The sequence below is a fragment of the Callorhinchus milii genome, unplaced genomic scaffold (genome assembly GCF_018977255.1).
Source record: "Callorhinchus milii isolate IMCB2004 unplaced genomic scaffold, IMCB_Cmil_1.0 Scaffold491, whole genome shotgun sequence".
NCBI lineage: Eukaryota > Metazoa > Chordata > Chondrichthyes > Chimaeriformes > Callorhinchidae > Callorhinchus > Callorhinchus milii.
In genome coordinates, this window is record NW_024705232.1 from 8,392 (window position 1) to 26,034 (window position 17,643).

The 17,643-nt window shown below is 46.8% G+C and overlaps 1 protein-coding gene across 1 annotated transcript; it reads right to left on the reverse strand.

Annotated features, from left to right (window-relative positions):
• Positions 1–2,595: 2,595 nt before the first annotated feature.
• On the reverse strand, positions 2,596–17,427 carry LOC121852156 (NADH dehydrogenase [ubiquinone] 1 alpha subcomplex subunit 10, mitochondrial-like). Its single transcript, XM_042346254.1, has 8 exons — positions 17,214–17,427; positions 15,560–15,646; positions 7,086–7,207; positions 6,258–6,337; positions 5,964–6,018; positions 5,091–5,176; positions 3,729–3,837; positions 2,596–2,664 (listed from the first exon to the last, which is right to left on the reverse strand). Exons 1-8 carry the CDS (start codon positions 17,425–17,427, stop codon positions 2,596–2,598), a joined length of 822 nt encoding a protein of 273 aa, XP_042202188.1.
• Positions 17,428–17,643: the final 216 nt, after the last annotated feature.

Sequence of the window (17,643 nt, forward strand, 5' to 3'; positions counted from 1 at the left end):
AAGCGCTATAATATAATGTAGGGGCTCTATAGTCATTTCAGGACGCAATGGGGGTATCATTGTGGTGGGGCGAGAAGAGGACATCGCACTGTGAAGAATCTACGTGTTGTGTTTTTGCTGCATATGTAAGGCGAATGCAAATTTGTGGCGATTGTGTGTGCGTTGCTAGGGCAACCCATGTGAGCAGTGCAAAGTGTAATTAAATAAATGCTCATAAGACGAATTTGTGGGACTTACGTCTTATCTAAAAGCATATCATACAAAAGTGTGCGACTTACCTTGGGCGATGGCGCGTGTGGATTTCTGGGGGTAACCTCGTGGGCGCTGTGCGCAAGTGCAGCTCGCTGCGTTGTGACCCAGTGCACGGCGAAGATAAATAAATAAAAATACAAACTAACCAAATAATGAAATTTATCTCGCCAAAAAAACGCTAATTTAACTAATTTCAAGGTGACGGACGTGAAAAATGAATAGCCGATTCCCACCGCGGGGCTTCTGGCGTGCTGGCTCGCAAGTTTTTTTCGACAAAGCCCACCGAGAGCCAAATCCCTCGCAAGCGCGCGCGTGCGGAGACTTTTATATATAAAAGAAAAAAAATAACGGTATGCATAATACAGTGAAAATGCTCTCATCTTCATTATTTGTGACCTACCAATGTCTGTAGCCAGGATCTATCGATAACAATCCTATTACCTGCAGATATTTAACAGATGAGATGCGTTGCACCGTTAATGCCTCCTGTTTGATAATACTTCTCTTGTCCGTATGCATCTGTGCAGATAGGTTTTTTTGTGGTTAAGCCATAGTCCCCACATACCGCTCGTATCAATGCGAATAAGTGGAGCGACGACCCACTGTAGAACATTGGTTTCAACGCTTGTTACAATATGAACAGCGCATTGAAAACGCGCACTATTTTATTTACTGTTTACAAAGTGTGTTTACAAATCCACACTGAGAAACACGCTTGACAGAGGGGTATAAATTATACTGGTAGGAACCACCTGGTTCCACCAGCCCACAGGGGATTGTGCCCGTCCGTAGTGCATCCAAAAATTGGAAGGGGTGGGGCTGGGTGGAGAGGGTGGGGAGGGGCTGGTCACCCCGTGGTGCCCTTTTAAAACTCAACGTTTAACCTACTCACGCCGGCTTGTGCCCACCCTCAGTCGGCCATATTTGCGGAATACACCACGCCGCCGTTGACCGACCAACCCAACGTTCCTTCCAGCTCCCTCCGCAGGAATGTGTTTTTTTCGATAGTGTATTTAAATAGAGGTACTGCAGGTAAGTAGTTTTCAGTTTTAAAGGCATAGTTTAATAAGACAACACTTGCCATCATCCTTCAAACCCATTGGTATAATGTAAACTCAAGTTTTTATTTACATTATGTTTATGCAAGAGCTTATGGGACCACGGAGCCCCACCATAAGGAGAATTGTGAATTGTAAAAATTCTGTATTGAAAGAGCTTGCCGTTATAAATTTAGAAACTCCAAAGCAGGCTTTAAATGAAAACAACACACATTTACAACTGAGATTAACCTTTATTAAACGCAGATTGATCAGTATTCAACAGCAGCCACTTCATGTGGATGAAGAGAGCATGCATAGATAGCAAAGTGCGCAATGACTACAACATCTGTGCTGCTTGACTATGGGTTCTGCAACTTACGAGTGGTGTTTCCTATCTTACACATCACGCGTGCATCGTATACCGACAACTCTGGTTACGCTCGTTTATCCAACAAAGCCACACCGAGTCTCAATACTCTTTTTCAGGAGAGTCTTGCCACGTTTTTTTCCATCGGGACAAAGTTGCTGTGTAATCCTAATGTAGTAATTTGCATTTAAATAGTGTTTTTTTCTTTGGGATAAAACTGGAAATCCCAGAGGAAACCCATGCAGAACAGAGGGAGATCATACAAACCCCACACAGGAGCCCGATTCAGAAATCGAAACTAGGTCCTTCTTGCTTTGAGGCACTGCGCCACCCTGCAGACTATTGTAACATACTCGAGGCTACCAGTTGGCCAGCGCGGTTGGTAACCAGTATGCAAGGCATTGCTTGAAACAGGTTTGCATCTTCATTGTATGGTACTCTTGTTTCAGCAGTCTGACACAATTAAAAAATAATTTGTTTTTAACCAACTTCATTTAGGAGTCACAGGTTTTATTTAGCATTTTGACGAAAATGTTCAATATAATTTACGTGCATATCTGAGAATGGGAGTAAAATCAAGGCAACTTTAATATTTAAAATATTGAGTCACTATGATAAGTCAAACATAATTCATATTAGAGGATATTAACATGTAGGTTTGTACCTAATTGCTGAATTTGGTTAAGAGAATCTGTTCTTTCAACTTATCAGTGAGCTGAAACAACAATGACTGCTGCATAAAACATTTGACAATTTACTTGCTTGGTTGTATTGACAAAAATGTGGTCTGATCACGTGGCCTAATCAATAAAATAAAAGTATAATTTGGAACAGCGTTTCTTTAAGGGGCAATTCAACTTCAAGGAAATGGGCATATCTTTAAATGTTATACTTTAACTTTGAAGCAAGTGTTGATGAAATTGTGTAGTTTTGATTTTACTTCAACCAGATCAACTTGTCACCCACATCTGCATTGTATCCTGGTGAGTATTTCCGCCCAGGCAGCTGAAAAACAAAAGTGTCACCATTTACGTTAAAATTTGTATTCATCACTCGAATCAAGCTTGCAAGTTCACATCCTGGTTTAGAGATTGATTTAGCCCACAATCCCTCGGGGTTCAATAAACAGAGTACGAATTTGAGGGGAAGTCAATCGTGGTTGTCTGATGGACTCTCCCCAGGAATGTGAATTCCGTAAGCGGGGAATGATGCTAATTTGAGCAGGAGATTACTTGAAAATTGTTGTTACAGATTCTTCACACTGTGAGGGTATTTTCTCTAGGCTAGTGTGTTCGCTGAGACCAGCTCTTCAGGGGCTCATGATGAATGGTGAACCAAGTCTTTAGGCATAAACTAAGTCTTTCTGCACTGTCAACGCATGATGCAACGTGTAATAACCAGAAAATTATGTATTTGGTGAAAAAATAATAACACCAATTTTGAGTATAAACTCGTGTTAATATGGAGGCCACCTCATCCATGTCCCAGCATGACTTGGTGTCACTATCCTTATAGGTGCTTGGTCTCAAGATGCTTGCGATGGCTCAGGCAAGGAAGGTACATCAGTCTGGTTAGTGATGTTTAACCTTGTTATTCTTATGCTAATTTACTAATTTCTGTAATTCTAAGTTCCCTAAAATGTGAATATCCATTTTTGTTATTCGATTCTCTGGTCTATGCACATGAATGATCAAATATTTAAAAGTTCCTTCTAAAGTTAACAAAAGGAATAGTAATTTGAACTCAAAACTAATAGATTTGATCTGATAAAAACTAACACATTTAGAGTAATGTATGACATTGTAGGCGATAAATGAACAAGTTACAGAACAACACTTCCTAAACTATTTCATTGTCGCCGTAGCTAAGCCCCTTCTTCTCTAATTGTCACTTGTAAAGGCATTGAAATAAATGGTGCGATACCAATTCAGTCACAGATGGGTAACGAAAAACAATAATCTTGAAGGAGCAATCAAGACCAATGTACACATACTGCAGTGAGAAATATAGAGCTATTACACGAGTCAATGCGTTGGTGTGGTGAAGGTGAGTGGTGGTTGGTAGCTCACATTACGGTAGGAGTAATAGATTTCTTCAACTTCGTAAGGCCCGACGGTGGCTTCTGGGACGAACATTGATGTGACGGTCAGGTTGGCCACTTTCATCTTATCAGACATGCTGGGGTAGAGGGTGAAGAGTGGAGGTATGTGTAGGAGGGAGAGAATCAATGCACATTTAGAAATAGTTTGGCCAATACAGGTTAATGGCCAATACCAGTTACATTTGTAGTGACTGTGAATGTCACTGTATGGTGCCGGGCTTACGAAGCCAAGGTGGATAATGTGTTGGCATTATGTGTAGCCCGCTTACTGGGCATAGTACCAGCCCTAGCGGAGCTTGGGTGAGCGCTGGTCAGCACCACGCACAGTGTGCGGTGCGGGCTCCCGGTGAGGGAGCGAGAGGGAGTGTCAGCCAGCCAGGGTTACGTCGGGGCATGATACGCTGGTTGACCTGCCGACACGTGACTGGATGATATTGGAGGGGAGCCACCGGTGGACGGGGGCCGCTGGGCGATCACGTGGTATAAAAGAGCTCTCGGGAGCCTTCAGGAAAGAACTCGAGAAATCTAGAAGGTGGGCGGGGCGAGGGGCGGAGCTAGCTCCAGCCCAGGCCGATATAACGGTGGCCCCGTGAGGGGCTCGGGGTTCTTCGTGTTGCTGGTGAAGAAGATCCACGTCGGGTAAAAGAAGCCTCTAGCCACACAGTCCGGGACCAGCTTGTGGTCCGGGCCAGGATAGCGAACCGTGTCTAGTTCTGCCGTAGCGTGGCTAGATGGGCATTCAACACCCAAGTGTAGGTTGTGTTATGTTATGTTGAGTTGGTGAAATAGTGTTGCTCCCAAGACAACGTCTGCGACTCAGTTGGACTCACTACACGTTGTATATTTTAAATGCGCTATAGTACCAGGAGGAAAGATATTCAGAACATTGGGGAGAACATACAAACTCCACAAAGAAAGACACCGGTCGAAGATTGAACCCAGGCTCTTCTGGCTGTGAGCCACACGTGTTACCATTGTGCCACACAAACAAAGATCCCCCATATAGCCTTAACAGACTGTAGGGGCAAGTGCTGTTAGCGAGCACCTATGAAGGCCGGAACAGTACACTAGGGGGTGGGTGGCCAGCACTACGCCCGACCGCCTTTGTCTCCCTAGTGGCGATGTTTACACACCACACCAGGTAATCTTTGAGGCCGAGTCGACCTAGGGGAGGCCCAGGACCGGTTCAGATAATCGTCACTGGTGTTTGCCATGAGCGGGAATCGAACCCGGTCGCCAGGTTCGTAGTGCAGCGCGCTAACCGCTACACTACCGCTCCCCACCACACTGCCACTCTATCACAAGCAGCATTCAGCAAGAGACCACTTACAAGTCACGAATGTGGTACAAGGTCACGTTATCCTGCAGCTTCCATGGATCCTTTTCCCAATTCAAGCTGATGATGTCGTCGTACACCTGTAATGCACGTACACGCAGACACGCACACACGTGTATGCGCTACAAGAGCACTCTCTGTTGCCAATGCTTTATCTACTTTTCTGCGACTATCCATGATTCCAGGTACTACGTGGCGATGCTGCACGTGGCCAGTAATCTGTGGAAGTGAGAGTTGGTGTATCACACGCACATTTGTGCAACTTCTGGCTTTCCAGGATATGGCAGTACAGCAAGTGTATTAATTTCCATCTCTATTCCATCTATATGGGGATTGAGTGTCACCACCCTCGCATGTATGGGTTTTCTACGGGTACTTTGATTTACTCCCACACGTGTAAACAGTGCGCTTTAAACATTCTCCAGTATGTTTAGAAGCAATTTGCAAGCATGATGCTATATTTAAATAAAATGTATTATCGTATCACAATAATAATTATCGTTATCTAATTACAAAGATCTCCGAGTTCACCACTTATAATTATGCCTTTCTATACCAAAAAATGAAGAAACATGAACCCATAGATTTACAGTACGGTCCCACAAAACGTTCAAAGAAGCAGGAAGTCCTGGAGTTTGGTGCACCTGGTTTAGTCAGATTATAAACAGGAGGAACCACAACACAAAATAATTTCGAAAATCAGCGAGTAGTTAATCAGATGAAACCTAGTAAAGCATTCTCTCAGATGACCTTTTGACCTTGAGCCTATGTGGTAATTATTCAAGTTCAAAACTTCCATGGATTTTTTTTTGTAAACGAGTCCACAAACAAGAACTGGATGTTTTAAATGTGAATTGTAAAAGCTACCCGCTCAGTATCTTCTGCGATTTTCCAGTTGTACTCCAAGACCTCTGACACTTTTCTGCAAAGACAGACACACATGCTAGCTGACATCCTCACTCCCAAACTCCGTGCAAAGGACACAACGCACTGGGGACAGACAAGTTTCACTCTATACCATATATAAATGTAATGTCTTCAAGCGCAATTCTACTTGCAACATTACTATAGTCTGTCATATGTCCGACTGTCAGTGGTGTGAACATGCACACATTTCTCAAGGAAGTTTGTGCATGTGGTGCAATAAAATACTTATGTTACCTGGCTTCTGGCAGGAACTTCTGCTTGTAGCAGGCATCAATGTTGGTCAAGTAGGCAGGGGAGATGTTCTGCTCCATTGGCTGTAAGCAAATGCCAGGACCGCACATACATTATGCCTTTCCACAACAAAACCCTACCATATTGTGATGGAACATTAAACGTCCCAAATACTCGCTTTAAGGGATTTATTTAGGCGATGTAACAAGTGTATAATGTATAAACATAATTATGTTGGTGTTTCAACCAAAAGTGCCACGTCTCCCGAAAGAGCAAACATTTTTACGCGTGATTATGCACTGCTGTCAAAGCAGCATCAACAGAAACTTTGTATAAAATGTATTACAAGTCTAGCCATAGACCTGTATTTTACAGGTAGGAACAACAGTTCCACACTGCCCACCAGGGATTATTTGTCTGTCTGTCTGTCGTGCATAGCCACGCCCTCGATTTGTATTTCATAGAGCACTTCTGGCGGGCTCAGCACCACGTGACGCGCCGCTTGCGCCACGTGACACGGATCGCACGAATGCGCTGTCCAACCAAGTTCCTACCTGCCCACTCCGAAGGAATGTGTTTAGTCACGGCTCAGTTCAGCCTTGGCTCTGGCTCAGATGAACCAGCTAAAAACCACGCTCAACTTGAGACGGCTCTGAGCTTTGGCTCAGCCACGTTCAGGATTTCCGTGACCTGAGCCCGAGCCAAGCTACGGCTGAGCCACTCGTATATCTGTGAAAGCAGCTGAGCCGTGTCAGAGGCCAGGTCAGAGCCGACTCGTGACTAAGACCACGGGACGTATTGTCTGGGACAGACGTAACGGTGTGCTGTCACCTTTGCCTTCTGCTTGAGACGGGCCTGCACCTCCTCTACAGGCATGTCGATATACACCACCAGGTGTGGCGGCAGGAACTCGCATATGCTGATCGCCTTCAGCTCGTTGTAGTAATCCACACCTGTGAGTGACCGAACATCATATTAGCCCCTTTGCCTTTAATACATTTGAAACCACAGAGTGAAAAAAACACTCAAAATATGGATTTTTTACCATAAATCCATAAAGAAGGGACACCCCTTCATCCTATCGTCTCTACCATTGACTCACCCACCACCAAACTGGCCCGATTTCTGTCTGAGACCTTACAACCATTCACTGGTAAGACCACCCCAGCTGTACTCAACTCAGCTCACTTGGTATTGTTAATTAAGGACATCTCACTATCTCCAGGTGATTTGCTCATTAGTTTCGATGTGGTCTCTTTGTTTACCAAAGTTCCTGTGCCTGACACCATTGCAATCATTGAAGATTTGGTCCAACAAAGACTGAATGCTGATGTACCGGCCCTGGTGAGACACTGCCTGACTAACACTTACTTCACCTGGAATGGAACATTCTACAAACAAGTTGAAGGTACCCCAATGGGTTCTCCCTTATCTCCAGTTGTAGCCAATTTTTTCATTAAAAATTTTGAGACAGATGCCATCCAGGCATCCACTCTACGTCCGTCGTTGTGGAAGAGGTACGTAGGTGACACGTTCGTCATCTGGCCGCATGGCTGACCAGCTCTGAACCAATTCCTCAACCACATCAATTCCATACACCCAGCCATCAAATTCACCATGGAGGTGGAAAAGGATGGCAAGTTACCATTCTTGGATGTTTTAATTGAAAAAAGACCAGATGGCTCAATGGGACACTGTCTACAGGAAAGCCACCCACACGGATGCCTACTTAAAACCTGACTCCCACCACCATCCATCCCAGAATAATTCCCTCATCAAAACTCTACACCATAGAGCTCGATGTATTTCCGACCATCATCACCTAGCCAGTGAACTGGAACACGTACACCAAGCCCTCAAGATGAATGGATATTCAGACTACACAATCCGTAAAGCTATCACCCCAAACATCTGAGGACCCAATCAAAACCATCACCTTGCCATACATAGCAGGGGCCAAAGAAAATATTTCCAAAATCATGAGCAAACACAAAATCCAGGTTCGATTTAAAACAGTACATAAAATTCGTGATCTGATTCCATCTGTGAAGGATGTGATCCCTGACATGCAATACTCCGGCGTCTATAAACTAAGCTGTGTCTGCGGCAGTAGTTACATTGGGGAAACAAAGCGACATGTCTCGGACCATGTTCGTTAACATAAGGTAGATCTGAAACACGGGAGGACCAATATCTCGGCCGTGGCTGATCATTGTATTAATGCGGTGGGCTCAGACGAAATGTATTTCTCTAAGAAGACGGTACTTTGCAAGCCCACTGGCTATCAAAACAGATTAGTTCATGAAGCCATCCAAAAAATGTAGTGTCTTGTAAAATCACTCAGTCGGACACGTTGTCACAAGTCACCTGCTTACACTTTATTACCCTATTCTTGCACCAGTTGTAGGCACTCCTATCTCTGTCTATATGGCCACTTTTGTTAACCAACTTCTCCCATCTACTTTACACCTCGCTGACCTGCCTGCAGCAGCTCTTCCTCTCAGCAGCTCCGCACTCACAGCTCCGCACAGACAGCAGCTCACACAGACTCTTAGGTTTTTTTCGGTAAGGTCACGTAGGTAAAAAATAAAATAAAAAATTACTAAAAGTAATAATAGAAATAAAATAAAATAATAAATCACGACGTTTTGGAGGCAAGACAAGTCTCCGTCATCAGGTGGGACCGTCACAGCTAGATTTGTTGTATCAAGTGAGGCAGAGATTCCAAGATACAAGTTCTTAAATACAAGCTTAAGGGGGGAGGAGGGACATTCTGTCTACAGGAAAGCCACCCACACAGATTCCTACTTGAAACCTGATTCCCACCACCACCCATCTCAAAATAATTATCTCATCAAAACGCTATACCACAGAGCTCATGGCATTTCTGACCAACACCACCTGGCCAGTGAACTAAGACATGGACATCGGGCCCTCAGGATGAACGGATACTCTGACCGCACCATCCGCCAAGCTGTTTCTCCCACCATACAGAAACAGCCACTTGAAACTACGATCAAAACTATCACGTTGCCATACATAGCAGGCGTGACTAAAAAGATCTCCAAAATTCTAAATAAACATAAGATCCAAGTCTGATTTAGTACAGTGAAGGATGTCATCCCTGACTTGCAATACCCTGGAGTCTATAAACTGAGTTGCAGCTGTGGTGATTGTTACATTGGGGAAACGAAACGTCATGTCTCTGATCGTGTCCGCGAGCACAAGTCAGATCTGAAACACGGAAAAATTTAGTCTTCTGCCGTTGCCGATCATTGCTACAACGCTGTGGGCTCTCATATTGTTTTTTCCGAGACCAAGGTGCTCTGCAAACCCTCTGGCTACCATCAAAGGTTTGTACATGAAGCCATCCAGATTTACAAACACAGACATAATTTCAACCGTGATGATGGGTACAACTGAGTAATCATTGGAAAGATGTTATTAACCATGTAAAAAATATTTAACTACGCATTTTTGGACCATCTTATTTGACAGGCATTTACTTTACCGAGTGTTAACATCCCCAGCGTTTAACAGTACTCTCCTTTTTGTATTTGATTGTCAACCAACACTGGATAAAACAACATGGCCATTTTCGTTCTCTTCTAGCATGTGCACCAACAGGTCCAACAGTTCCACACACTCTCTTTTAGCCCGACCCCCTTCCCAATACGTTCCTTTCATTGACCACCACATTCAGATAAGCCCCTCCCTCCCTCCTCCCCCCTTAACTTGTATTTAAGAACTTGTATCTTAGAATCTCTGCCTCACTTGATACAGCAAATCTAGCTGTGACGGTCCCACCTGATGACGGAGACTTGTGTTGTCTCCGAAACATCGTGATTTATTATTTTTATTTCTATTATTACTTTTAGTAATTTTTTATTTTATTTTTTCCCTACGTGACTTTACCGAAAAAAACCTAAGAGTATGAATCCTTGCAGTCACGAAAGCTTCAAATCTAGAAGCTCACACAGAGCTTGCACACGGCTGCGCTCACACAGAGCTTGCACACAGCAGCGTTCACAGAGGCTTCAACCCAGCTCACTCACACAAAGCTTCCACCCAGCTTCACTCAGAGCTTCCACCCAGCTTGCACACAGCAGCGTTCACAGAGGCTTCCAACCAGCTTCACTCACGCAGAGCTTCCACCCAGCTTCACTCACTCAGAGCTTCCACCCAGCTTCACTCACGCAGAGCTTCCACCCAGCTTCACTCACTCAGAGCTTCCACCCAGCTTCACTCACACAGAGCTTCCACCCAGCTTCACTCACACAGAGCTTCCACCCAGCTTCACTCACTCAGAGCTTCCACCCAGCTTCACTCACGCAGAGCTTCCACCCAGCTTCACTCACGCAGAGCTTCCACCCAGCTTCACTCACTCAGAGCTTCCACCCAGCTTCACTCACTCAGAGCTTCCACCCAGCTTCACTCACGCAGAGCTTCCACCCAGCTTCACTCACTCAGAGCTTCCACCCAGTTTCACTCACGCAGAGCTTCCACCCAGCTTCACTCACTCAGAGCTTCCACCCAGCTTCACTCACACAGAGCTTCCACCCAGCTTCACTCACACAGAGCTTCCACCCAGCTTCACTCACACAGAGCTTCCACCCAGCTTCACTCACACACAGCTTCCACCCAGCTTCACTCACACAGAGCTTCCACCCAACTTCACTCACTCAGAGCTTCCACCCAGCTTCACTCACTCAGAGCTTCCACCCAGCTTCACTCACACAGAGCTTCCACCCAGCTTCACTCACGCAGAGCTTCCACCCAGCTTCACTCACTCAGAGGCTTCCACCCAGCTTCACTCACACAGAGCTTCCACCCAGCTTCACTCACACACAAGGCTTCCACCCAGCTTCACTCACACAGAGCTTCCACCCAGCTTCACTCACACAGAGCTTCCACCCAGCTTCACTCACTCAGAGCTTCCACCCAGCTTCACTCACACAGAGCTTCCACCCAGCTTCACTCACTCAGAGGCTTCCACCCAGCTTCACTCACTCAGGCTTCCACCCAGCTTCACTCACACAGAGCTTCCACCCAGCTTCACTCACACAGAGCTTCCACCCAGCTTCACTCACACAGAGCTTCCACCCAGCTTCACTCACACAGAGCTTCCACCCAGCTTCACTCACTCAGAGCTTCCACCCAGCTTCACTCACACAGAGCTTCCACCCAGCTTCACTCACACAGAGGCTTCCACCCAGCTTCACTCACACAGAGCTTCCACCCAGCTTCACTCACTCAGAGGCTTCCACCCAGCTTCACTCACACAGAGCTTCCACCCAGCTTCACTCACTCAGAGCTTCCACCCAGCTTCACTCACACAGAGCTTCCACCCAGCTTCACTCACACAGAGCTTCCACCCAGCTTCACTCACACAGAGCTTCCACCCAGCTTCACTCACTCAGAGCTTCCACCCAGCTTCACTCACACAGTCTTCCACCCAGCTTCACTCACACAGAGCTTCCACCACCAGAGCTTCCACCCAGCTTCACTCACTCAGAGCTTCCACCCAGCTTCACTCACCACAGAGCTTCCACCCAGCTTCACTCACTCAGAGCTTCCACCCAGCTTCACTCACGCAGAGCTTCCACCCAGCTTCACTCACACAGAGCTTCCACCCAGCTTCACTCACACAGAGCTTCCACCCAGCTTCACTCCAGAGCTTCCACCCAGCTTCACTCACACAGAGCTTCCACCCACCGAGCTTCCACCCAGCTTCACTCAAACAGAGCTTCCACCCAGCTTCACTCACTCAGAGCTTCCACCCAGCTTCACTCACTCAGAGCTTCCACCCAGCTTCACTCACTCAGAGCTTCCACCCAGCTTCACTCACACAGAGCTTCCACCCAGCTTCACTCACACAGAGCTTCCACCCAGCTTCACTCACACAGAGCTTCCACCCAGCTTCACTCACTCACAAGCTTCCACCCAGCTTCACTCACTCAGAGCTTCCACCCAGCTTCACTCACTCAGAGCTTCCACCCAGCTTCACTCACACAGAGCTTCCACCCAGCTTCACTCACACAGAGCTTCCACCCAGCTTCACTCACACACAGCTTCCACCCAGCTTCACTCACACAGAGCTTCCACCCAGCTTCACTCACTCAGAGCTTCCACCCAGCTTCACTCACCAGAGCTTCCACCCAGCTTCACTCACTCAGAGCTTCCACCCAGCTTCACTCACACAGAGCTTCCAAGCTTCACTCACCCAAGCTTCCACCAGCTTCATCACACAGAGCTTCCACCCAGCTTCACTCACTCAGAGCTTCCACCCAGCTTCACTCACACAGAGCTTCCACCCAGCTTCACTCACTCAGAGCTTCCACCCAGCTTCACTCACACAGAGCTTCCACCCAGCTTCACTCACTCAGAGCTTCCACCCAGCTTCACTCACACACAGCTTCCACCCAGCTTCACTCACACACAGCTTCCATCCAGCTTCACTCACACACAGCTTCCACCCAGCTTCACTCACACAGAGCTTCCACCCAGCTTCACTCACTCAGAGCTTCCACCCAGCTTCACTCACACACAGCTTCCACCCAGCTTCACTCACACAGAGCTTCCACCCAGCTTCACTCACACAGAGCTTCCACCCAGCTTCACTCACACAGAGCTTCCACCCAGCTTCACTCACTCAGAGCTTCCACCCAGCTTCACTCACTCAGAGCTTCCACCCAGCTTCACTCACTCAGAGCTTCCACCCAGCTTCACTCACACACAGCTTCCACCCAGCTTCACTCACTCAGAGCTTCCACTCAGCTTCACTCACACAGAGCTTCCACCCAGCTTCACTCACACAGAGCTTCCACCCAGCTTCACTCACTCAGAGCTTCCACCCAGCTTCACTCACACAGAGCTTCCACCCAGCTTCACTCACTCAGAGCTTCCACCCAGCTTCACTCACACAGATGCTTCCACCCAGCTTCACTCACTCAGAGCTTCCACCCAGCTTCACTCACACAGAGCTTCCACCCAGCTTCACTCACTCAGAGCTTCCACCCAGCTTCACTCACACACAGCTTCCACCCAGCTTCACTCACACACAGCTTCCATCCAGCTTCACTCACACACAGCTTCCACCCAGCTTCACTCACACAGAGCTTCCACCCAGCTTCACTCACTCAGAGCTTCCACCCAGCTTCACTCACACACAGCTTCCACCCAGCTTCACTCACACAGAGCTTCCACCCAGCTTCACTCACACAGAGCTTCCACCCAGCTTCACTCACACAGAGCTTCCACCCAGCTTCACTCACTCAGAGCTTCCACCCAGCTTCACTCACTCAGAGCTTCCACCCAGCTTCACTCACTCAGAGCTTCCACCCAGCTTCACTCACACACAGCTTCCACCCAGCTTCACTCACTCAGAGCTTCCACCCAGCTTCACTCACACAGAGCTTCCACCCAGCTTCACTCACACAGAGCTTCCACCCAGCTTCACTCACACACAGCTTCCACCCAGCTTCACTCACACACAGCTTCCATCCAGCTTCACTCACACACAGCTTCCACCCAGCTTCACTCACACAGAGCTTCCACCCAGCTTCACTCACTCAGAGCTTCCACCCAGCTTCACTCACACACAGCTTCCACCCAGCTTCACTCACACAGAGCTTCCACCCAGCTTCACTCACACAGAGCTTCCACCCAGCTTCACTCACACAGAGCTTCCACCCAGCTTCACTCACTCAGAGCTTCCACCCAGCTTCACTCACTCAGAGCTTCCACCCAGCTTCACTCACTCAGAGCTTCCACCCAGCTTCACTCACACACAGCTTCCACCCAGCTTCACTCACTCAGAGCTTCCACCCAGCTTCACTCACACAGAGCTTCCACCCAGCTTCACTCACACAGAGCTTCCACCCAGCTTCACTCACTCAGAGCTTCCACCCAGCTTCACTCACACAGAGCTTCCACCCAGCTTCACTCACTCAGAGCTTCCACCCAGCTTCACTCACTCAGAGCTTCCACCCAGCTTCACTCACACAGAGCTTCCACCCAGCTTCACTCACACAGATGCTTCCACCCAGCTTCACTCACTCGGAGCTTCCACCCAGCTTCACTCACACACAGCTTCCACCCAGCTTCACTCACACACAGCTTCCACCCAGCTTCACTCACTCAGAGCTTCCACCCAGCTTCACTCACACAGAGCTTGGCGTCTGTCAGGCCATCAATCACCCCTTATCGCACGTCTCCCAGGCGACACCTCCAGTGCCAGCGTACAACCCCGGGCCGACCCCGTCTGCAACCGAATTTCCCATTAATGAGGTGGTTTGCTCGTGAAACCTTACGTTCCACACGCGCACCTGCCTGCCTTCGGTTTCCCTTGGCTGGCAGTGCGCACCGTGTATTTTACCACACTACATATATATATAGACACAGACACAAACTAAGCTATCATTGGAAGGACGTTATTAACCAGTTTAAGTCATAACTGGCTGTGATGTTTCCATCCTACCTCCCGATGTTAATAGTTATTTTCGACTCTCTGGTTTTACATTAACAGGTTAAATGTCTACACCCATTTCAAACCTTTAAAACATCCTGCCTCAGCATCTTTCCCGCAATTTTTTATCCTGCTGACGATTGCTTGTGTTGCGATTGAAACGTCATAGTTTTTTGTTATTTTATTTGAACCCATGTACGTGACTTCACCAAAAGACCCAAGAATATACATTCTCAAATGTTATTGTACCCAGGCTAAGGTCAATGCAGGGTGGTGAGAATCTATAATATTTGGTTCTTTCAGTAAAGTCACACAGGTATTAAATAAAATTAAATCACGACGTTTCAGGTGCAACACAAGCGTCCATCTTCAAGGTGGGACAACCACAGCAGAAGTGGGCAAAAGGGCTATAGCCTCTTGTCACGGCAATCAATGGATTTGTGAATGAACTACATGAACCAAGTCTTTCTGCTTGACAGCTCATCGGATTCCTCCAGTATAAATAAATATTCTGAATCTAATTTGTGTCATGTATGCATACCTGTCAACCCATACGGTTTTCAGGTCCATACAGCCGTTTCAATCCGGGCAAAAAAAGTGTTTATTTGTTTGTGATTCTCCCTTGTGATGGGACTGTCGGATGAATGTTGAGATTGATAATGGCACGGGGTTACCAATCAGGTCTGAATTTGTCTGTAATAAGGTAGGCACTGATAAGGGTTGACAGGTATGTGTATGTGTGTGAGATTATGACATTTGCATGAGTGATCTTTATTCATGATACGTATGATTCTGATACAATGAAGCAGGAGGCATCAGACGGTCTAATGGCACCTACACTGTTTGCGGACGTAGCCTTGCTTGTGCATAGCCTCCAGGAAGACAAAGTCACTGAAGAGGGACCGCTCCAGCACCACTCCCTGGCCTGTAGGGAAATCACGAGCAGAAAAACATCAACCTCCAGTTACCAATGCGGTCAAACAAGAAACGTAATAAATGCCTTGCAAACATGCAACTTTGGAAATGTACACACAATGTATAGCACATATATAGGTATCCCTCGATTTACGAATGCTCGGTCTACGAAATTACACGATGACACAATTGACAAATTATTAACACTTTTCAATTTCCGAAATCAAATGTTTGCATCAAACAAGCCACCCGGGAGGCTGTGTCATCATCCATCAACGACAGCGTCACGGTGTCCCTGCAGTGCAATAGTAGCACCTCTACATTGCCTTTCCAGTCATCCCAACATGCAGCAGATCTTTAAGTGACTTCCCCGAATTGGTGAATTATTTTTGTTTTCAACAAATAATTATTCAATCGTTTCAAATATTTGTTCTTTAAATTAATGGGTAAAGCCATTGCGATTCACAAAATTTAGTTTCACTCGCGATTTTTGAAGAATGTAATATACATCGTACATCACCTCAGCCACACGCCGGCTGAGGTGCATGGAGCAGTGATATCTCGACAGCAATTATGCATGGGGGTTGTCTTACCGGTAGCTGATTGTCTGGTGTCGTGGGATGACAATATCTCGAGCAGCCAAAGCTGTGTTCGTGGGTCCATATTTTAGATCTCGCTAGGACGTGCACAAATATTCTGGGATTTGCACAACACAGTTCACAGCCTCTGCCAATTGCTGCCTGACAAATTGTATGTTCATTTCCTGTAGTCCGGTCCTAGGAGCTCAACGAGGTTGCACCTGGAGGCTTTGAGGCTTCACATGCGAGCGGCCGCAGGAAGGTCGAGATCGGTTGAAGTGCTATATACACTGAAGGTCGGTGAACCCACGAGCGGTTGCTGAAGTGCTCCGGGTAAAGGGATCAAGGCATTGAGCTCCGCATCTAGAAGCTTTCCATCACTTATGAGGCAATAGCTTCTGACAGCCACTTCAAGAATTTCAATATGCAACAGCTCCATGCATTGTTCTCGAATTAAAAGGAAGGAAAACTAATTTCCTGCTCCCATTTCTATTTGATGTCTAAAAGTGTACACTGCTATGTAGGGGAAACTCGAACACTTAGGTTGTGCTGCAACTCATTATAATGGGTCAAGAAACAAAGGAAGCTGCCGCGGTGCAATGGTGAGCACACTTCACTTGCAATCCAGGTCACCGGTTCAATTCCATCTCCCAGCGTGGGAATTGAAACAATGGAGCAAGTTTCTTAAATTCCCTCTCCTCTGTCCACCCAGCAGTATTCATGTGTGCACCAGTTAGTGGATCGGAAGGTCAAATGCGGTGGGGTAACGTGGGTTCTCTATCTCTTCCTATTAAAATGCCACTGCAATTCCCTGTTCCTGACATTCAGAACTGGTAATCAATTCTGAAAATGGTTACCTGTTTACTAGTAACCATTTGACAACACTCATTAATATGACAATATTTAACAAAGCTGAAACATTCCTGAGCAATTACAATGTGAATATAGCATTCATCCTCATCACCGTGTAGAGTGAACTGTGCACCCCACGTTGCTTACCGGTGCTGAGCAGGTGAACCAGTGCATCCGAGTACTGCAGCATACGTATGGTGTACATCCACAGCTGCAGGCGAAAGGCATTTCCATCCGGGTTGTTTGGGTTGGCTAAGAACTTCTCCAAGCTGCAAATGCCGCTGTAGCACGGATCAAGGATGGACCTGTCACCCGTGATGTGGTCCCAGTAGTGCACATCCGCAGCTGGCAAATGCAGCATGTCTAGCACAAGTGGCAAAGAAAAAATATTACACGTGCTACTCACATTGATCGTTTTTGCGTGTAGAGGGCGCTCCATTAAATATGTAGTGGATCCAACTGAGTCGCAGACGTACTTCTTGGAGGTAACACATTTATTAACACCAACACATAACACAAAGGGGTTACTGCCCCTTTACCAGATAACCTATGGTGGTGGACCACCAGGCTAACTACG